The 24,011-nt window shown below is 31.8% G+C and overlaps 1 protein-coding gene across 4 annotated transcripts in view; it reads left to right on the top strand.

The window, feature by feature from the left end:
• The window catches only part of SYNE1 (spectrin repeat containing nuclear envelope protein 1), a 593,997-nt gene that overhangs the window by 461,079 nt on the left and 108,907 nt on the right, over positions 1–24,011 (top strand). For all 4 annotated transcript variants that reach the window (XM_051997964.1, XM_051997961.1, XM_051997963.1 and 1 more), the window contains 7 exons: positions 533–664; positions 1,035–1,190; positions 1,744–1,953; positions 11,036–11,137; positions 13,053–13,172; positions 14,920–15,120; positions 17,450–17,623. In XM_051997964.1, coding sequence (XP_051853924.1) covers positions 533–664; positions 1,035–1,190; positions 1,744–1,953; positions 11,036–11,137; positions 13,053–13,172; positions 14,920–15,120; positions 17,450–17,623 — 1,095 coding nt within the window. The remainder of the gene's footprint in view (positions 1–532; positions 665–1,034; positions 1,191–1,743; positions 1,954–11,035; positions 11,138–13,052; positions 13,173–14,919; positions 15,121–17,449; positions 17,624–24,011) is intronic.

The raw sequence follows: 24,011 nt of genomic DNA, 5'->3' as shown, positions 1-24,011 counted from the left end.
GATACACCTAGCCTTTGGGAGGGTAATTCATAGAAATATAATGTATGACCTCTACCATTTAGAAGCCAAAGGTGAAGACGCAAGACATGCATTGAGAAAGTAGAAAGTGACATAGAAATGTATTGTTTCCTGTATTTTTATACAAAAGGATTATTAGAAGAGTTCAAATGAGAAAAATTTGAGGGGGAAAAATCCCAAGTGAGAGACCTTTTTTTTTTTTTTGATGGATGTGATAAAGGAAGAGTTTCATGGTGGATGGGAAACTTAAGCTATTGGATTTGAGAGAGGAGAGATTAGAGGTAGAGCAAATAGGAGCTTCCTCTATTAGGAAGCTATTTTGTTATTTTTTTAAATCAATAAGCACATTGTCATTGATAAATATAAAACAATAAAGTTTATAAATTATGAGCTCAATAAATTAATTTTTGCCAGAAGAGTTATATATAAGAACTCTTTTTTCAATCTCTGTGCCATGTGTGTTTCTAACATAGTACTGTAGAATTATCCTGAAGTTGTTCTTTTTCCTATATAGCTTTATAGTAGGCCAAATAGACTGGTGACTGGTGTGCCACTATACAAAGGGGAAGGGCAGACTCATACAAAATCCTCAGTTACATCTTTGCTGGATGATTTGAGCCAGACTTTTGAAGAAGTTTCATCTCAGGTATTGTATTCTTGGTTTGTTAAAAAAAATTCTATTCTACAAAAAAGATGTATGTTATTTTAAAAATGTGGATTCCATCAACTGTCTCCTATACTTAGCATCCAGTCAACAAAGGTGACTAAAGTGAACATTAACAGGTTAATACAGGCACATTCTGCACTGTTATGAATATCATAACCCCCCCCTTTCCCACATGAGAAACAAAACTCAGAAAATAGTATTTCATAGTTTGTAGTGCTTACAAAAATATATATCTAATCTGAACTATTTACTTAGAACACATTACTTTAACAAAGAATTCAGAAACAGTACTATTTAAAATTATTGGAAGAACTGACCTGTTTATTTCCTTTTGAATTTCTTTTCCCAGAGTGGGAGGACAGAGAAGCAAAATTTTCATTTGGAACAGAAATTATATGATGGAGTTTCAGCTACCTCTATTTGGCTTGATGATGTGGAAGAACATTTATTTGTTGCTACAGCCCTTTTACCAGAAGAAACAGAAATTTGTCTCTATAACCAGGAAGTAAGTTTGATCTCTATGAATACATGATATTAAAAACAATAGATTCTACCCAATTTAGCTGAGCTATAAACATGAGATATCAAAGGAAGAAAGCAGAAAATTAGGGATTCTTTCAAAGAAGATGATGAAGTAAATTAATTAAAAACATAAAGTTGAAAACACTGTATTCTGAATTTGAATTTTTGATTTATTGTACATAGGAAAGAGAAAAGAACATTGAAAATTGCCCTATGGAAATGTTAGTGCAGTTATCTAAAACCACATGAGGAATTGATATCAAAAAGAAATTATTGCATTTTAATTAGTATTTTATATTTTTTCTGTATTTAATAAAGGCCATTTCCAATAGGGAATATTACTAAGAAAATGTCAATTATTGGGTTCCAATATGTCTTAAAGTTATTGTAGTCAAGTTTAAAATATTCAAAAAATTTGGATTGGTTGTCAGAATAACAACAGTAATTCACTACCTATTAATGAGATGATAAAAATTGATAATAAATGTTTTAATGTATCTGGGTTTCTTTAATACGATCTCTTTTTATGACTCTAGACTCTTGCCAAAGATATTAAAGAGATGTCTGAGGAAATGGACAAGAACAAGAATTTGTTTTCCCAAGCATTTTCTGAAAATGGTGATAACCGAGATGTTATTGAAGACACTTTGGGCTGTCTTTTGGGGAGGTTATCCTTGTTAGATGCTGTGGTAAATCAGCGATGTCATCAGATGAAAGAAAGGCTGCAGCAAATACTAAATTTCCAGGTAGAGTCCTTTTAAAATTTCATTCTACAAATTTATATGTAGTTCTATGGTACTATTTCATCATCACGAAACATAGTATTTAATTAATGTTACTTAATATGGGATACAAACCCATACTGTTATGTGTTTACTGGTAATCATTACTGGTAATTAGTGTTTAGGAATATACCAAATGATTAATTTGTAGAATTAAAAAATTTGAAATCCCATGGGCTTTGTTAGAGATACAGGAAAATAATATCACAACTAGAATTGCTTGAGATCTTAGAATATTAAATAAATTGTATTGGAATTCAGGGAATTTTGCTATAGCAATGTTTAAAATATATTACAGAAGTATGCAGAAGATATTTTAGAGATTTAAATATCCTTTAAAAGACCTAGCCACAAACTCCTTTTACTTCTATTAAAATTTTATTGGAGTTTTAAAAATCATAAATCTTAAGATTTGCCATATTTTGTACTCTGAGATGAGATTTCTAACATGCTTGGTTATTTTCTCTGACTCTGGGTGATTTAGGGATAAATAAGTCTTGTGTGATGATATAACTTGAGTTTTAAATTTCAGTGAAAATGAAGGCATCTTTTACAAATAAAATTCACTTTTAAAAAATTTGATATTTTAATAGGAGTATGTTTTCACAGAGATAGAACTATTACATAATAGAAATAATTTAAATGGTATTTTTGAAGTAGTCTTGATGGAGTTTGATTTATATTTATATTAATCTCAACTGTACTCTTAAATATGTGAGTTTCCGGATGAGCGAAAGAGAGAAACCAGGAGAGTATGAGGGAGAGAGCATGAGCAAGAGAAAGCAGTAATTGCCTTCACTTAGGCTTTAGTAGCTTGCTTCCTAAAATAATTTTTATAAAATATATTTTATATTGATATATTGTCCTGCAAATTTGATTAGAACATATGAAAAGTAAATGGTGAAATTATTTGAAAATGCATAGTTTGACTCATTATACATTTAGAGTTTTTTAAAGAATTAATGCAATTAGCCACAAAATAAACAAGAAAGAAATTAGAGAGGTTAATAGGATCCTAGAAAATGTAGATATGATAGATCTCTGGAGAAAATTGAATGGGGACAGAAAGGAATATTCATTTTTCTCAGCAATATATGGCATCTACCCAAAAATTGACCTACACATTAAAAATAAAATGATTTGTAACTAAATGCAAAAAAGGCATAAATAATAAATGCTTCCTTTTCAGATCATAATGCAATAAAATTATATTCAAAAAGGGCCAGGAAAAGCTAAAAAACAATTGGAAATTAATCTAATTCTAAAGAATCCATAATTTCATTCAAAAAGTGACAATCATGAGATAACATACCAAAATCAATGAGATACAGCCAAAGCAGTTCTTAGGGAAATTTTATGTCCCTAAATTGCTACATAAATAAAATAGAGTAAGAGGAGATGAATGTAATAGGCATACAAATAAAAAAACAGAAAAAGAACAAAAAAACCCAATTAAATACCAAATTAGAAATTCTGAAATTCAAAGGAGAGATTAATAAAATAGAAGCTAAGAAACTATTCAACTAATAAATAAAATGAAGACTTGGTTTTATGAAAAAATAACAAAATAGATAAACTTTTGATTAATTTGATCAGAAAAAGAAAAGGAAAAAAACAAATCACCAATATAAAAAATAGAAGGGGTAAACTAACTACTAATGAAAAATAAATTAAATTAATAATTAGGAGCTATTTAGCCCAACTCTATGGCAACAAATCTGGCAATCTAACCAAAATGAATGAATACAAAAATACAAATTGTCCAGGATAACAAAAGAGGAAAGAAAATACTTAAATAGTCCCATTATAGAAAAAAAAATTGAACAAGTCATTAAACTCTCAAAGAAAAAAATCTCCAGGGCCAGATTGATTTCCAAATGAATGCTATGAAACATTTAAAGAACAATTAATTGCAATACTATTTGGAAAAATAGGCAAAGGAGTACTGCCAAATTCCTTCTATGACACAAATATGGCACTGATACCTAAACCAGGAAGAGCCAAAACAGAAAGAAAATTACAGACCAATCTCCCTAATGAATATTGATACAAAAATTTTAAATAAAATATTAGCAAAGAATTTACAACAAGTTATCAGCAAGATAACATACTATGGCCAGGTGTAATTTATATAAGAAATGCAGGGCTGAGTCAATATCAGGAAAACTATTACCATAAGCAATCATATTAATAATAAAACCATCAGAAATCATATGATAATCTCAATAGGTGCAGAAAAAGCTGTTGACAAAATATAGCACACATTCCTAGTAAAAAACACTAGAGAGGACAGGGATAAAGGGACCTTTCCTTAAAATAATAAACAGTATCTATCTAAAATCTAAATCAAGCATTATTTGTAATAGAAAAAAGCTGGACACATTCTCAGTAAAATCGGGGATAAAATGAGGATGCCTGTTATCAACACTATTATTCAACATTTTACTAAAAATATTGTCTTTAGCAATAAGAAAAGAAAAATAAATTAAAGGAATTACAATAGACAATGAGGAAATAAAGCTATCACTCTTTGCAGATAATATGATGATATACTTAGAGAATCCTAAAAAAATCATTCACAAACCTATTGGAAATGATTTATTACTTTGGAAAAGTCATAGGATATAAAATAAACCCACATAAATCATCAGCATTTCTATACATTACTGACAAAGCCCCTCAGCAAGACATAGAGAAATTCCACTAAAAATAATTGTAGACAAAATAAAATATTTGGATGTTTACCTGCCAAAACAAACCCAGGAACTATATGAACACAATTACAAAACACTTCTCACAAATAAAGTCAGATCTAAACAATTGGAAGACATCAGTTGCTCAGAGCTAGGCAAGCTAAAATAATAAAAATGACAATTCTAGATAATTGGCCTACTTTTTCAGTGCCATACCAATGAAATTGCCAAAAATATTTTATAGAACTAGAAAAATAATAACTAAATTTATCTGGAAGAACAAAAAAGTCAAGAATATTAAGAGAATTAATGAAAAAATACAAAGAATGGTGGTTTGCAATTTTCTTTCTGTTTTGGCTCTTCTTGGTTTAGGTATCAGTGAGCTATTTTAGACTTAAAACTATATTGTAAACTAGCAGACATCAAAAAAAATTGATACTGGCTAAGAAATAGAATGATGGACCACTGGAGAAAGTTAGGCACATATAACACAATCCACAACTATAAGTAAGCTAGTATTTTGATGAATCCCAAAACTCTAACTTTTGAGATAAAAACTCAATGTCAGAAACTTGGCATAGACCTACTTTACACACCCCATACCAAAGTAAGGTCAAATGAGTACATGATCTGGGCCTAAAAGGTAGTACCATAAGCAAATTAGGAAACCAAGGGATAATTTTGCTATCAGATCTTTGAAGAAAGGAGAAATTTATGACCAAATAAGAATTAGAAAACATTATAAAATGGACAACTTTAAATACATTAAATTAAATTTTTTTGCACAAACAAAAACAACACGAGCAAGATTAATAAGGAAATTCTAACCTGGGGTGAAAAAAAAACTTTAGAGCCAGGGTTTCTGATAAAGGTCTCATTTTTTTAAATATATAAAGAGCTATGTCAAATTTATAAGAATACAAGTCATTTCCCATTGCATAAATGGCCAAAAAATATGAACAATTTTCAAATGATGAAATTAAAGTCATCTGTAGTCATATCAAAAAATTCTCTAAATCACCACTTGATTAGAGAAATGCAAATTAAAACAACTCTGAGGTATTACCTCACATCTCTAAGACTGGCAAAGATGACAGAAATAAATATTAATAAAAATTAGAAGTGATGTAGGAATACTGGGACATTAATGTATTGTTGTTGAAGTTGTGAAATGATACAACCATTCTGCAGAGCAATCTGTAACTCTGCCTATCAAAGGCTATCAAAACGAGCATACACTTTGCCCTACCAGTGCCACTACTGAATCTGTATCCCAAGGAAATCATAAACGAGGGAAAAGGATCCACATATGTAAAAAAAAGTTTGTAGCAGCTCTTTATACGATAGCAAAGAATTGAAAAATTAGTAGGTGCCCATTAATTGGGGAATGGCTAAAAAAGTTGTGGTGTATGGAGATAATGGAATAATATTGTTTTATAAGATATAATGAACAAGCTGATTTTAGAAAGTCCTGGAAAAATTTACACAAATTGATGTTGAGTGAAATAAGCAGAATCAAGAATACACTGTACACAGTAATAGCAAGATTGCATTGTGAATAGCTATGAAAGATTTGGTTCTTCTTAGTGTTTCAGTGATCAAAAGTTCTTTGGACAAAAAAAAAATTGCTATTTGCATTTAAGAAGAAAAAAAAAACTATGGTGATTGATTGTAAATCAGCACAATCTATGTTCACTTCTTTTTTTTCTATTTTTTTCCCTCCACTGTGATTTTTTCCCTTGTGTTCTGATTTTTCTCTCCCAATATGATTCATAAATAAATGTGTATTAAAATACTTAATATCATGTATAGTTAGTAAAAAAAACTTTAAAAAATAATCAATGTAATTTAAAACTGCTGAAAATATGAAAATTGTAAAAATATTGGAAGATAACCTGTCTTTAATGAAAATAGACTTGTACTTTATGACAATTCAGTTATTGTTGTGTAACATTAAGACAATGTATTTTTTCTCTTGTCTTTTGCATGTATAAGATTATTGCATGACTTCTTAGGGCACACTCTTAAAGTTCCTTTTGTAAAGGAACATGTGACTTTAAAAGAGTATACATTGTATATGCTAAGACTAAAACTGAATGGAACTGCCACAAAAGGGTCTTAGAATATATAAAAAACAGGCTATACGATCATGCATTTTTTCTTAACTCAATTATTACTGTAATATAATCATAGTTTTCAAGATATAACATCTAGAAGTTGTAAATAGAAGCAAACTGATACTTTGTGAGTAGGAAAGGACTGGTGATAAGTGACAATTAGGGAAAGGTTTCCCATTTTTTAACGAAGGCATATCATGTCAGCTTAGTTCATTCAAAAATGAGGATGTGAGGGCAGGAGTTGGTGGGGATACAGATTCAGAAGAAAAGAAAGCAAATAATTCTTTTGAAAATAGATTTTCAAATTCTCATCAAGTTTTAGCTGTGCATAATAATGTTTGGTAATTTTATCATGTATATATATATATGCATGTACATCTACACAAATTAAAGTAGGGTATTAGGGTATGAGGATAAAATCAGGAAAATAAAATAATGAAATTGCTTCATTTGATTTATAAAATCTTTATTTATTTATTTTTTAAATTAGAAGCCTAACAAATTCCATAAGCTTAAAATTATACTAAGACTTTTGGGATAAAATCAGAAAAGAATATTTTATGATTTTATAATTGAATTGTGAATCTCTATTTTTAGAGTTTTTTGTCTTTTTCTTAATTATATGTAAAATACCTTTTTATACATAAGTTATACATAAAATACAAAAAAGTATTTGCTTTTTTATTTTGAATTGCAAATTCTCTTTTTCCTTCCCTCCCTTCCACTTATATCTGAAAAGGAAAACAATATGATATGGATAATACATGTGAAGTCATGCAAAACATATTTCTTATTTGCTATGCCATAAAACAAAACACAGTACAAAAAAATACAGTTATTTTTGTTTTGTTTGTTTTTTAAAGTATGTGTTGATCTACAGTCACACTCTATTAGTTATTTCTCTGAAGATGGATAATATTTTTTCATCACAAGTTCTTGAGAATTGTCTTTTGTATTCTTCAAATAGCTAGATCATTCATAGTTGATCATTGGCTAATATTGCTGTCACTGTGTACAGTGTTCCCCAGTTCTGTTCACTTCACTTTGCATCAATTCATAAAAGTCCCAGTTTTTCTGAAAAACATCTAACTCATCATTTTTATTGCTTGATGGTATTACATCACAACCATATACCACAACTTGTTCAGTCATTCCCTAATTGATGTGTATTCCCTCAATTTCCAATTTGTGAATTTTCTGCATATACGTCTTACTTTTCATTTAAGATATATAATAAAGTCAACATATAACTTTCAAGCATATCCTACTTTTAGGTGATTTTTTTTCTGGTCTTCCTTCTGGTTTCTTCCATAAATTATTTTTAAATGCGTCAATGACCTCCTCTCCCTCTTTTTACAAGCCTAGATATAGGCCTCTTCTTCCCATCTCTACATTCCCACACAATTTTTTTTTTAAAGAGAGTAAAAGAAACTATAATAATTATGAATATTCTCACTAAATAAATTCCCATGTTGTCTATGTCCAGAGATATTTATCTTATTCTGCATCTTGAGCTTATCACTTCTCTCAGGAGGTAGATCATGTTTTATTACCAGTGCTTTCAAATTGTGACTGATTATTGCATTAACCAATATCTCATTGCTGCCTAACAACATCTTATATGCAGTAAGTTATAATTGTATTCTAGTATGCTAGCCATAGTGGAGATTGACTAACATTATGTATTTGTTAAATGCAAAGGTCAATCTTTTAGGGGCAATCCTATGTTATGTATTTTTCTGGTAGCTTTCTTTTTTTACATCCATAATTATTTTATTCACTATATTTTGAGACTAAAGGGATAGCATGCTTATGTTTCAGTTTTAACATATAGTTTTTAATGTGTGGTGGTTTTGTTTGTGGGCTTTTTTTGCCTTACTTAGGAACATATTTTAGGTAATCAGTTACACAGTGGCTGCTTGTATTTAAAAAAAAAAAACGATGGTATTTCAAAATATTTTATTCTCATTTAATTGGAGGATTAAAATATGAATATGATTTAAGGGTCAGGTCACAAGCATTTTTATATTCCTTAAGTACAAAATACCTGCAGTGCCAGTGAAACTCAATGACTATTGAAATACTGTGTCATCATTTCTCCACTCTTGTTTATAGCCATAATAGTGTTGACTTTTTCCATACCAATAATGAACAAAATGAATTCTTGGAAAATGAAAATAGACAATAGAGATAATAGAGTAAATATGTAGATATGCATTTTCTGTATTCAAATAGTTACATGCGAGTTATACTTAACTATAAATAATCAATTGATATTTTAACATTATCTGTTCCTGGAATTCACCCAAAGTATATTTCCTGGGAATACTAGTCAAAAGTTTTCATTATTTGGAAATGAAAACAAAAATTGCAAGTGCTTATTCAATTGATGAGTCAACATATTAATTTTAAAAATTCAAATCTATTTTAAGTCTAAAGAACACAGTTATATCATAGATTTTTTTTTTCATATGCTATTCATTTTTCTTTCCCACTACCTACCAAATCCAATGACTAGAGAAGGGAAGGGGGGAATTTAGCAAAATACATTAAGAAATAAATTATTATCTGTAGGCATATACAACTGAAATGTTTTTTGGAGTGTTTTAAAAAGACACATTGAGACCTAATCATTTATACGAATTTGTTCCTTCATGAAATGTTTTAAATTTTAAAAAAGGCAGTCACAGAGTGCAAGAGTTTCTAACTTCTGAAAAAAGGAAGATCTGATTTCAAGTCCCGCCTAAGACATAAATTGTCTGACCCCAGAGAATTCATTTATCTTCTCATAAGTAGGAGTTTCGTCATTGAGAAATTCCCTGTAGCCGAAAAAGGGACACAGATCCAATTTCTTTATTTGAAAATGGATTTCTCTTATACCTAGCATACTTTTTGTTTATCCTTCTACATATGAGTGGGGATTCATGCAATTACATCCAATTAGCCTAAACTGAATATAATTAAGAAGTCAAATCTGCTACTACTACACACCTACATACATCATTTTCCCAAGCTAATATGAATGAGTCTTTTTATCATCTGTATTTATGCTTTCTTCTGTGCAGCTGAGAGTTGATTTTGTGTTGAATCTGTTTAGATAGTTGGAAAACATATTTAAATGAATATATGGGAAGATAAATACTTCATCTTCAAAGATTTTGCTAATAGCATTGTAATCTATGGATTCATTCTTCCCAATTTTTTTATATTTAAGAGGTATCTGTCATTTTCATTGCAATTGCAATCTGTTTTTTTTCCTAATTAAAGTAGTTGTTCCTCCTAATACTTTGTTTTTTATCATTCTCTCTTTCTTTTTTATCTCACATTCAGCATTCTTTTATTTTTATTCTGCCTTTTATTTCCATGCACTGTTCTCTTCTCAGTTGTAAGAATTCACAGTACAGTGGATCCTTGGAAGTTTTATTTGTTGTTCCCTGTGATTAAAGCTCACCTTTATCTGAATAGCACTGACTTTACTATTCTGGTGATATTTATCCATATTCTCTAAACTCGGTAGAAAGAAACTATCAGAGGCAGGGCATGGATTTCTGCTGATGTGCCTCTTACATTATTATTTTGTTCACTAAAAGATAAGCATATTTATTTGTATTTTAAACAAAATTTAGAATGTTAAAACTGTAATTGACTTTTCCAACTCAAAATTCCTCCTTTGGAAAAGACACTTTAGGACACATGTCCTGATTGTCAATTCCTTTATGAAAACATCAAGACCATCATGAGTGCAATTCACTGTTTTGGCAATAAAATTAGGTTAGCAGAATAAATACAAGGCTCAACTAAGTCATTGTCCTTTCAGAAATCCCTTAAACACTCCCCCCTCCCCAAGTTTATGAAAAAATATTGCATGTGCCTTACTGTAGTCTTAAAAAATCAACAAATAAAATAATTAAGTAGTATGCTGCTATTCTAAGAATTTATTTCATGTCTCTTCAAGACAACAACTTTATAATCCAATCTTTCATGGGATTTTTTTTTATTGGTAGAAGTAATGATTTTTAAATTACATATTATTTGTGTGTATGTGTATTAAAGTTTCAAATGCTTGTCAAATTCCATATAACCAACATTAATAGTAAGAGATCCTGAAAAGTATATGTGCCTCTTCTTACTCCAGAAATTGAGTGACTGCTCTTATTAATCTATGGATAGTTGGGCTTTGTGGGTTTTAAAGATAATCTGCTTATCACTTGGTTATATATTTTTTTTCTTCCTCAGAATGATCTCAAATTACTTTTGACATCACTAGCAGATAACAAATACATCATTCTGCAGCAATTGGCCAGTGTGGTGGAGAAGCCTGCAACAGAACAAATAGAGGTATTTGTAATTACTTGTTTCTGAAAAAAGAGGACAAATATAATAAATAAATTAGATCTCAGAAACACATCAGTTCAAATAATCATTAGATCATATGACCTATGGGAGTAAGGAAATGGACATTCTTTATCTCCAAAGCTAGATGCAGTATGTTCACTTAAAAGAATCAGTAAGCCTCATTAAAACCAGGGCAAATGTTAGTTTCCACCTTCCATGAGGTTACTGGAGTACACTAGATTTTTAGAATATTTTAGGGGCTATTGTTTTCTTCTTTTCTTCTTTTCTTAGAACTGAAGAAAATAATATTCAGGCAAAATCATCTTCTTTTGAAGATCTGTGGTCCTTTGTGTATTCCTTTGTTTTGCACACACACACATACACACACACAGGCTAATAATGTTAAATAGAACATAACTATGAAAAAGACAATAAGACCTATGTTGATACCATCAGATATATAGGGAATACAAGCAAAAAAGAAAGAAGTCTAATTAGAGAATATATTTTAATACCAAAATATCTAGAGTAAATAAATGTTTCTACACTGAAAATGTCTATTTAAGCTAAAGAACAGATTCTGTTTTTACTCTATAGTGCCTGCCTCTAAACTGTGATAAAGAGACTCGACTTTTAGTCCAACCATTTTGTGATTCTTTAAGGCACAATAAATGTTCATTTTAACCTGTTTGCTTTTGTTCATGTTCAATTCCTTCCCTAGAATACTTTCTTTTAGTTGATTTAAATCCTATAAAGCCTTTAAAGCCTCATTTGAGGATTTCTCTTACCATCATGCTTTCTCTACATATTGATTATTTCCTTTGTTAACCTCCAATAATACCTATGTCCTATATTATAATTAGTTAGTACTCAGTTATGTGCCTTTTGAAATTTTTCTAATTAGAATCAAGATTTGTACTGTCAGAAGGGACCAAAAATATCTGACAGACTAGCCTTCTCATTTTATAGATTGAGAAAATGAGACCAAGAAAGATTATATGATTTGCCTCATGGTATAGCAACTATTGGCACAGCTGAGTTCAACTCAGATCTCCTGATTTTTTTTTCCTATGTGCTGTTTTTGAGGTGTTTCCATGTATCTTTTTTTTTCCTTATCCAGATTGTAAGTGCCCTGAGGTTATTGATCACATATTTTGCCACTCTCACAGCAATAAATAGAATCACATAGATTTGGAAGTGAAAGGGCCTTGAGAGAGTTGATTAAAAAAGAACCTAATTAATAGATCATGTAGATTATATTTAAAAAACAGAATTGAAGTAACTAAAAGTAGGTATTCTTGGTAGTAAACAGTCAAGAAGGCAGGATTCAAATTCATATCTTCTGGCTCCAAGTCAAGTAACCTTTACATATTTAATAACTATTTCAAATATTTAATAAATACATTTTCCCTTTTGATTCCAAGGAATGTTTATTCCCTAACCATGTAGGAAAGAAAATCACTATTATATTTGTATTAGAAAATATACCCTGATTGTTGACAAAGCTATCATGCTACAAATCCAAAGAAGAAACTTTTCAGTAAATGTTTTCTGATCATACTGGAAATTTTCAAAATATAACAGAAAATCAATGAGTATTCTCTAAAAAAATAAAAACAGTCTTTCTCTTCATCTGTTATAATCTACTCTCCATTTTCAAGTAGTTATTTAATTAAAACATTATTTTCCTATTTGGTCATTATTCCCTAGCTTTAAATCTTCTGCATCACTATTGAGATGGTAAACATCTACTAATTTCTGATATTCTATCCTCCCTATAATAGAGTACATAGTTTTCTTGTATTAAACACACACATACACCATTTAAAATAGGGTTGCATGTTGGGGTAAAAAGAACAATTAAAAGACCATGGAAATTATATGAATGTTCAAAAGAAATGTCATTTATTTGATGAAGGCAATGCAGCAGGCTGAAGATGGTCTGAAGGAATTAGATGCAAGTATCATTGAATTAAAGAGACGTGGTGATAAATTGCAGATTGACCAGCCCTCTGTGCAAGAACTCTCTAAATTGCAGGTAAAACAGTCAGTTAATGGCCATTTTATCCTCATTTTCTATTTTAACCCATTCTTCACTTAACACTTTAAACATTCTATTTAGTTAATGTCTGTTGAATTAAATTTAACAAATTAACACAATTATTAATATTTTATACTTCATATTAACATAAATCAGTTTCTCCATGAGCTCTTTGAATGTTATTTAAGTACTAACTGACAAAGCAAATTTTCTGTAACCTCTTTCAATAATGTCTCTTTCCCTAAAATTGTAAATTTTTCTGAGAAAATTTTCTATGAAAGTAGTTATATACTTCACACAATACAGCTCCCTGAAAAATGTTTCACTTCTAAATCCAATCTAATGCTAAAAGAAAACATATATAGCTAACTCTCCATTGTATTTCCTACTACCTGAAAATATTTTAGAGAAAAAGGAATACTCATTCTATAAATTTTGCCATGTACTCTGTCTAATAATAGATTTGACAGTTTTAATTATAGCTTTGTATTTATAAGTTTTAAATACTTATAATAACCTACAATCTTGTATCAGTTACAAAACCTATTCAATGTTCAGAATTGAAGTTATAAAACTCTTGCCTGAGTTCTCTGGATCATCCTGAGAAATCTGAAAACTCTAGCCTCCTTTTTCTAGACCCTTTTTTTGTTGGGTTAGCCAAACTTGACATAGATGTGAAAATAAGAGGCTGCCACATTTGCCATTGAAATGCCATACATTTTTTAAAAACAAAGCTAGCAGAGCAGTTTCTTTATTCCAGGTCTGCAAATGGTTTCCAATAAAAAATCCTTAAGTTATCTTTGAATACTTTACTACAACAATTTTAAAAGGATATATAAACTCAATTAAGACTCACAAATCCTTTTAGGGAAATAAAATACATTCTTAATAAACAAAGTATAATTAATTTCATTTCTACACCTAACATTTTGAAATGCCTTATATAAAGGCATTTCAGTCATTATTCCAGAGTCTTTAAATGTAAAGGAATAAAGCCAAGTAACATACTTGTGACTGAACATGAGCATTATTTTTTTTTCTAATAAACATTTTTGGTCTTTCATATCCATTGATATAGTACATTATTTGACTCTACATCATTTTACAAATTCTGTGGTTAGTACCTCATCCCCCACTAAAATGACATTGTAGATTAAATAACTACTTACTCCAACTCCATTCCATTGACAAAATATCTTAGAGTCACTAAAATCTCTCTTTGTTTCCATTTAACTAATTAAAAGTTAATTTGTTTGAAGTCCTACAAAATGATGTTGTAATTGAGGCTGCAGGATATTAAGGAAACTATACACACTTTCTCCAAAAATTAGTGATAATTGTCTTTCCTTCCTGTTGCTTTATGGCTTTCAGGCCAAATTTCTATCTTTTTTCTTTTCTACATTGCTTTCCCAAAGTCATTTAATGCAAGTCAAATCTATGTTCCCTTATAAACTGATACTTGGCATCACTGGTAGAGCTGTTATCCGGCAATATTACTATTTACAGGTCACACTAATATTTATTGAAGTGTTGAAAAATTAAGTTCTGTTTGGAAATTATTTCCAAATATTTTAGATGCATTAAAGGCAAATCAATTGTTCCATCTTATGATGCTTCTAGAAATACAGAATGTCTGAGGATGAGTACAAATGATATAGTCACATCATTTAGACAAAGAGACATGTTTTTAACCTGTTATTTACTTTGTATTAAATGCTAATTTGTTGTTTTTCTGTTCTCTTAGGACATGTATGATGAATTGATGATGATTATTGCTTCCCGGCGTAGTGGACTAAACCAAAATCTAGCCCTTAAGAGTCAATATGAACGAGCTCTGCAAGACCTGGCTGACTTGCTGGAAACTGGTCAAGAAAAGATGGCAGGAGACCAAAAAATGATCGTATCTTCCAAAGAGGAAGTTCAACAGCTACTTGACAAGCACAAGGTACCAAATATAGTAATAAAAACATTTGATTCTACATATCTACTATTATGCCATTTATATATTAAAACATAGTATTCAAAATCCTTTGAGTTTTTACCTACTGTATTTCTCTTTTTACTTATATTTTACTATTCAAAGCAACCATTAAAAATAAATTGAGCCTATTTAAGGAGAAAAGAACAAAGATTTGTTACATTAATTGAAATGGAATCTTGAAAAAGTTCTAAGTTGAACTGCAAAAATATTTAGTAATTTTTCAAAAAGTAAAACTTACTGGCAATTTCTAATCTCTTAATGAAAGATAATCAAAGATTCTAATAATTCTTTAGAGAGAGACTATTCTTATCCCATATTCTTATTCCAAAGTCTCTTCTATCTGCTGATACTAATTCCCCTTTCCCCTCCCTCAAAATTTAGCTCTAAAAACATATTCCTCCAAGAGCAAAAGGTTTCCTATTTGCTTTAGGAATGAGTTCCTTCTTAGACTCATAGATGAAGTCTACTTCCATTACAGCTATAGATGTGTTGGTATAGCTAATGTTGTTTCTTCCTCCTCTTGCCTTGAACTTGCAGACATCTTCATTGGAAAAAAAGGAATTTGTATTTCTCTTGTCCATTATACATGGTCACATAGGGGCAAAGAATAAGATAGCCAAGAAGGAATTAGAAAAAATTGGCAAAATAATCATTTTAAGGTACTTTAAGGTTTAATAAATTTTGCTCATGAAATGTTATTTACTATATATGAAGCAAGCAATAAAAATTCTTATTATTGCTACTTATAGAGGAAGAAACTGAAATGTACAATAATACAGTGCCTATGTTCATGCAGTTAGTAAGCATATGAGGGAGAAATTTTATCTAATGCTCATCAATTTCTCCAGGAAAGTTACTATTGTTTCTACTATTCCATGTGGTTTCTCTACAAGAGCATTACCTTAGGTTGAGGTGAGAAACCAAGATTATAGTTATTACTAGATTGCTAAAGAAACTATAGCACAGCATTTTCACTCATTTCCAGATATATTATGGGAAATGCTTTTAGGTGGTATATAAGCAGAAAGGATATGCACTGGTTCATGCTAATTATGCTTGGTCCATTTGACTAAAAGTTAATTTTGTATATCCCAAAATGAAGAGTTAACAATTACTGAATTGATAATGCTGACAGGATATTTAATGAACTTTTCTCATTCTGTAAAATTGCTACTTAGCTCTGGAATATTATGTTCAGAAGTTAGTTATAATGAATGACAGCCTAAAAATAAAATGAATGTGATTGAAACTAAATTACTTGCATGCCTTACATATGAGGTCATTTTTTAAAAGAAAATATATTTAGCCAAACTGTCTTCCTATTGCTTCTAGATAACCTGCTGCATTTAAAAAGGGATAAGATCAGGGATGTACACTTTTCAGATCTCATTTTTTTTCAATACTTGCATTTAAACCTTTATGATTTATTAAAGTTTTATCATTTTACCAATAAAGCATATTTTCACAGAGCTACTTTTTTTCTCAAGTCTTTGACATTATAATGAAAGATGAATGCCAGTTCAAAAGGATAGAAATTTATAGAGACATGTTTTGACTCAAAGTCTTTCTTACATTTAGGACCATCTCCCAATTAAGTGGGCTGTCTCATAGAAGACTGAGCTCCCCATGACTGAAAATGTTCAGATAAAGCCTCAATATTTGCTTTTGTAAGAATGTTGCAGAAACAATTCCAACACAGATTGTTTGGATGCTTTAGTGATCTACAAAATTAACATTATGCTTTAACAGCAAAGACAACATCTAAATATCTTAGTTTTTAAGTGAGAGTTAGAGCTTTCAAGAAAGAAATAACTTGTGATGCAATATTCCAGAAAAAGGAGCCCAGGAGTAAAGACATAGAATAAGAATGTTCTCGGTGTACATGCCTGGGGAAAAGTGCATAGATTAGTTTGTTTAGACCAAGGATTTTGTATAAGGGAATAATGGAAAATAGATTGGATGAAGAAGAGAGGCTGGATCCTGAAAGGTTTTTAACACAAGACTAAAGAATTTAGACTTTATATTATGGAAAACTATAAGCCAATAAAAGTTTTCATGTAGGAAATAGTATATAAAAAGTGATCTCAATTCTAAAATGTCATTCTGGCAGTATTATGTAAAGATTCTTGAAGGATATAAGAAGATTGTTGAGATGAGGGGTTTGGACTGTGTTGGTAACAGAGTTTGGAATTTTGTGATATTGCTCAAGCTGAATATTCTTTTAAATTAACCCAATTCTGAAAAAGTAAGATGTGAATAGATTGGTTACTTCTTTTTTTCTTAAAAATTGTAGGAGTATTTTCAAGGCCTTGAATCCCATATGATCTTAACTGAAACACTCTCCAGGAAGATTATCAGTTTGGACATCCCAAAGGAAAACCAGGTTCACATGGAGTTGATGGCTCAGGCTTCAACTGTATTAAAGCATGCTCATAAAAGGGGTGTAGAGCTGGAATACATTCTCGAGGTGAGAGCTTGGTTTTAATTTACTTTTTTGTTATAAACAAATGAAAGGGTATTCATTTAGATAAGGTTTATACATTGTTGTAGTCCACTTCATACTTTAAGAAGGAGCAACATGGTTTTATCATTCTTTGCTGTGGAATATTTTCTCTGGAGTTCCATCACAGGTAGATTTTTTTTTAATAAGGTGGCCCTAATTTCTTAATAAGATAGCAGTTGAGAATATGACTGTAAGAGCACAAAAATGTGATTTTGAGTGCTGTTAACCCTATTGAGGACTTGACTTGGAATAGAAACTGAACTGTCAGCATATTGCCTACCACATTCAGAAATGGAGGTGAGGGATAATTTAATATTGCTACCAAGACCTGGAATTGTGGTTTAAACCATTCATATGTGTTTGTCATTGGTGAGCTTCACAAAGTATTTTCCACCAAAAAAATACAAAACAAAAAAAAAATTTTCCTCTTTACAACTTCAGAAGGTAGTTATTTTCAACATTCTTATATACTATCCCAGTATCATATATAGACAAAGTGCTTTTTTGCTACATCTCACTGTCTTTTCTATGCAAACACCGATATGTCTATAATGTAATACATATTTGTTTGTGCTTTCAAAGAGGAATCATAAGGATTTGTGGTGAAATAAAGCTTAATACTGACACTAGGAAACTTAAGTTAACAAATGAAGATCTGATACTGAGAAATTGTTGTCTTATTATAAATTATCTTGGAGATAAACATCAATTATATTTCACAATAAAACTGAAATTGATATTCTATATACATAAAGTATATAGTATATACTATAAAGTAAAAGGATTTGCATGCTAATATAAGGTTAATATTGTGCATTCATTTTGAAATTTTTCATTTTGAATAGTGATATTTTTTCTAAGAATTTCCTCAAATATAATACACCAATTCATATAGTATGTGATGTACAGTTGATATTCATGAGTGTATATAATAAACTAACATCTATTAAAGCCCTACTATGGACCAAAAACCATTCTAGTTATTGTGGTTTCAGAGACAAAGATAAAATAGCTCTTAATCTCAAGAAACTTATATCTTATCACAGGGAAAAACAATTATATACTGAATTCAATGAAAATTTGTTCAAAGTTCTTTTTTGTTTTGTTTTGGCTTGCTTTTTGTTTTCTTTTTAGGGAAGTTGGAAGCAATAACTTCTGGAAGGTTCAAGAAAGACTTCACGGAGGGCATGGCCCTTATCCTGATAGATAATAATCCTAAAACTATATTATAAGCAATAGTCATCAAAACCATTTGGTACTAGCTAAGAAAAAGAGTAGTTGATCAGTGGAATAGGTTCACAGGACAAAATAGTCAATGACCATAGTAATCTAGTGTCTGACAAGTCCAAAGACTCCAGATTTTGGAATAAGAACTCACTATTTTACAAAAACGGTTGGGAAAATTGGAAATTAGCATGGTAGAAATTGGACATTGACCCATGTTTAGTACCCTACACCAAGATAAGATTGAAATGGGTTCATGATTTAGACATAAAGATATTATAAGCAAATTAGAAGAACAAAGGATAGTTTACCTCTCATATTTGTGGAGAAGGAAGGAATTTGTGGCCAAAGAAAACTTGAGTACATTATTGAATACAGAATGGATAATTTTGATTATGTTAAGTTAAAAAGTTTTTATACAAACAAAACCAATGCAGAAGGGGAGCAATAAACTGGGAAAAATTTTTTATATTCAGGAGTTCTGATAAAGACCTCATTTGTAAAATATATAGAGAATTGACTCAAATTTATAATAATTCAAGCCATTTTCCAATTGATAAATGATCAAAGGATATGAACAATTTAAGAAATTAAAACCATTTCTAGTCATATGAAAAGGTGCTCTAAATCATTATTGATCAGAGAAATGCAAATTAAGACAACTTTGAGATACCACGACACACCTCTCAGCTTGTTTAAGATGACAGGAAAAGATAATGATGAATATTGAAGGAGATTAGGGAAAACTGGGACATTAATAACTACATTGTTGGTGGAGTTGTGAACTGATGCAACCATTCTGGAGAGCAATTTGAACTATGCCAAAAGATCTATCAAACTGTGCATACTATTTAATTTAGCAGTCTTTCTATTGGGCTTATGTCCTAAGGAGATCATAAATGAAGGAAAGGGACCTACATGTGTAAAACTATTTGTGGCAGCCCTTTTTGTAGTGACAAAAAATTGAGTGGATGCCCATAATTTAGAAAATTGCTGAACAAATTATGGTATATGAATGTTATGGAATATTATTGTTCTATGAGAAATGATCAGCAGAATGATTTGAGAGCCCTGGAGATACTTGAATTAACTGACAATAACTGAAATGAGCAGAACCAGGAGATCATTATATATGGTAACAGCAAGGTTATATGATCATCATTTCGGATGTACATGGCTCTCTTCAACAATGAGGTGATTCAGACCAGTTCCAGTGGTCTTGTAATGAAAACCATCTGCACCCAGAGAAAGGACAGTGGGAACTGAATGTGGACCACAACATAGTATTTTTACTCTTTTTGTTGTTGTTTGCTTGCATTTTATTTTCTTTCTAATATTTTTTCCTAATTGATCTGATTTTTCTGGAGTAGCATGAAATTTGTGGAAATATGTGTAGAGGATTTGCACATATTCAACATATATTGGATCACTCCCTGACTCAGTGAAAGAGTGGAGGAAGGGAGGGAAAAAGTAGAACACAAGGTTTTGTGTAATGTTCTGGTTTGCTTTCTGGAGGTCTTGGGAAAACCCTTCCTTTCAGCAGAGTAATCACCCTGAGAATAGCCAGGGATAAAGTCCAAATTCTTTATTATCTCCTTCACAGTCTGTCTCCTTGCCTGGGGTCTGGCTAACTTTCTGGAGGCCCTTCAGGTGGGCCTTGGTCTTAGTGGAGGAAGCAGGAGGACAAGGCAGCCACCAGGAGTCTGATCAAAGATGGAATGTCTCTCTCCTCTAGTCACTGTTGGTTGTTATATACTCTATTATAATTACATCATTGTAGGTATCAATCTTATAGGATAGGTGTTAATCTTGTAGAACTATACTAAGTACTAAGTACATGTACTGAACTAGAGAACTATTAATCACCATGCTAAACTAGATAATCATTGTATTATCAGTTCCATTGAGTTAACACCTTGTTGTAAGAATCCTTGTTTTAAGTATACTTCTCCAGAGTTCTGGCCCATTACATCTCTCGCTTTCTTTTGTTTTAGAACATAGGTGGTCATGCCCTCCCTGACTTTTCGGGGAGATAAGAACCCTAAAAAGGAGGTGATCATGTCCTCCTGACTTCTCAGAAAAAGGGGGTGAAAACACCAAAAAGGAGGTGATCGTGCTCTCCCTGGTGTCTCAGGAAGGGAGCTGAAAACAAGGTTAAATGGGAAGTCAAACCAGATTTTGTTAGTGGGTTTCTGAAGGGTGTCACTTGAAACAGATATACATAAATCCATTAACATAGGAGGTATTACATAAGCACATAGTAAAATAACACAGGCTAGTAGTAATATAATAAACAACATGAATCAGCATGAGGAATTATACATATCCATAAGTCCTAGTCCAAAACCAATCTATTGCCCATTACTTCGTCAGGGAATCCAATAATTCCTGCAAGTTTTGAAGTCCTGCAATAGTCTCATCATGTGTCAGGGAATCCAATGATTCCTGCAGGTCTTGAAGTACTGTAATAGTCTCATTATTAGCCATGCTCTTTCGATGCCAGATGTCTTTTAGGTCTTTTTCTTTGTTTCAAGGTTTTTTCTCTTTTTTCTGTCTCTCTCCTATGGACAAGGCAAAAATGGCTGGTTGGAACCCATCTGATTCCTTTTCCATCTTTAGAGATATAAGCAAACCTCCCCCAAGCAGTTAACCTATCTGGTCCCTTCCATTCACCACTTTCTGGATCTCTCCACATCACCTGGAGATTATATTGGAGATGCTCTCACTGGACACTGCCCTTCTGTCAGGTTATAAAACCTGTATTCTCCCCAATTTTAATCCCTTTGTCCCATCTGATTGCTTCTCTACTGATTGATAATATCAGAGTATCAAACTTGTAAAGATGCTCTGGGTGTAAACTCAGCTGACATCATGCCCCACCTGTTTTTTGCTGGTGGCCCTGGAGCTGGGCCCCACCTCTCATTTCCCTGAGTCAATCTACATTCTAAGGCCGAATGGAAGCCTTTGTTGCATTTGGGACATAGGGTTTTGGGTCTTGTTCTCTCATCCTGTCTTCTCACTCTGTCTTTATGCCAACATTGAGCTTTCAGATGCCCTACTGTACCACATTGAAAGCATTGACGAGTCTCCCTGGAAATCCCTTGCCAAAAGGGACCCCGTCTCCCCATGTTCTGCACCATAGCCTGGATATAAAAGGCATTTGTGCCCACTGTGGCACAACTTCTTATGATCTCCTCTAAAGGTGCATCTTTGTGTAGTCATGATATAATTCTTCTACAATCCTCATTAGCATTTTCTCTAACAAGTTGTTTTATCATTATTTCTATTGCTACATTTTCACCAATAATTCATATGACAGCTGTCTGCAGACATCCCACAAAATCAGCAAAGAGTTCATTTGGATTTTGCTCTATTTTCATGAAGGCTTCCCCTCTTCTTGTTTTCCTTGGAAGGTGCCCCATGCTTTCATAACAACAGCACTAATTTGCTCATATGCTATCAAAGGGTAATTAATCTGCAAACTGACCTTTACTTGCTAGTTGGTTAAAGGTGACTTCTATATTAACTCCAGTTTGCCTATTTCATTGGGCTTGTATTCTATACTCTGAAAGCCACAACAAGTTTTGTCCAGGTTCTAAACATGTCCTTGATATAGATTTCCAATCATTAGGTGTTAAAATTTCATAAGGCAAATTCTCTAATATCATCTTAACATAAGATGTTGTAACTCCATAAAGAGTGCAATCCTTTTTCCAGATCAAAAGGAGTATATCTTCTCCTTTGGTGACCTGAAGGGTCAAACTCTTGAATAACAGAGTATACTTATATCCTTAACTCAGATATATCTTTTTTTAGCTTTAACTAGTGCCTTTTGTAATCTTGTCATAGGGGGTGGACCAAGCTCCTGCATAGATGGTGCTGGTGATGTCACTGCCCCTCCCTCCTCCTCATTCTCCCTCCACCCATGAAGGGTTAATTGAGGGGGGTAGGACAGGGGATGGGGAATGCTCTAATGACTCCTGCTGTGAAGCACCACATTCCTTAATTTCATCAGCACTGTACTTAACTCCTTTCTTGTCTAATTCTTCATGCTTTTCAACTATTTTATCAGTACCCTCTTCCTCCTGTTCTTTCTTCTTTTTCCTTATTCTAATACTTAGGTAATTCCTTAAAGCCAACTGTATTACCTTATCTGTATAGAATATTTCTCTAAGAATTGAATTAGGACCATTATCATTGTAATATTCAATTAGTTGCTCTCCTACTAGTTTCCACTGGTCTGGCTCTAGTTCTTCTTCCTTAGAGAACCAGGGAGATGTGTATTTTAATGTTTTGAAGAGTTCATTGATCTGCTTCCAAGTTACAATCAATCCTTGGTTTTTTATTAATTTAATTATGCTTTCTACACACTTTCTTTCGGGTGGAGAAGGTTCTTTTCTAAGCATTTGTCTCATTTCAGCCGAAACACTTGATTAGCCCCTAACAAAGTTTCCTGCGTGTCTATTTTTATGCCCTAATTCTGGATCATGGAGACTTTTCCACTGAATTCAGAATCATGTTAGTCTGGACTGCTGCGTGTAAGTCCTCAGGTCCATATTTGAATGCTAATATGTAATGTTCTGGTTTGGTTTCTGGAGGTCTTTAAACCAGTCTTTGTTTCAGCTGAGTAATCACAACGATAATCACAACAGGGATAAAGTCCAAATTCTTTATTATCTCCTTCACAGTCTGTCTCCTTGCCTGGGGCCCGGGCTAGATTTCTGGAGGTCCTTCAGACAGGCCTTGGTCTCAGTGAAGAAGTGAAGACAGACAGGCCAGCCACCATGGTGGTGGGAGATGGAGTGAATGTCTCTTGTCCAGTCCTTGTTGGCTCTTATAATTACATCATCATAGGTGTCAATCTTGTAGAATAGGTATCAATCCTGTAGAAGTATCTTAAGTACTAAGTACATTTAATGAAATAGATAACTATTAATCATCATGCTAAAGTAGATAATCATTGTCTAATCAATTCCACTGAGTTAATACCTTGTTGTAAGAATCCTTGTTTTAAGTACACTTATCCAGAGTTCTGACCCATTACAGTTTTATAGGGGTGAATGCCAAAAATTATCAATGTTTATATTTTGAAAATAAAAAGCTTTAAATAAAAAATGAGGTGGAGGAG

The sequence above is a fragment of the Antechinus flavipes genome, chromosome 4, assembly GCF_016432865.1.
Source record: "Antechinus flavipes isolate AdamAnt ecotype Samford, QLD, Australia chromosome 4, AdamAnt_v2, whole genome shotgun sequence".
NCBI lineage: Eukaryota > Metazoa > Chordata > Mammalia > Dasyuromorphia > Dasyuridae > Antechinus > Antechinus flavipes.
Note: the sequence above shows the minus strand (reverse complement) of the source record. Positions and strands in the feature narration are given on the sequence as shown.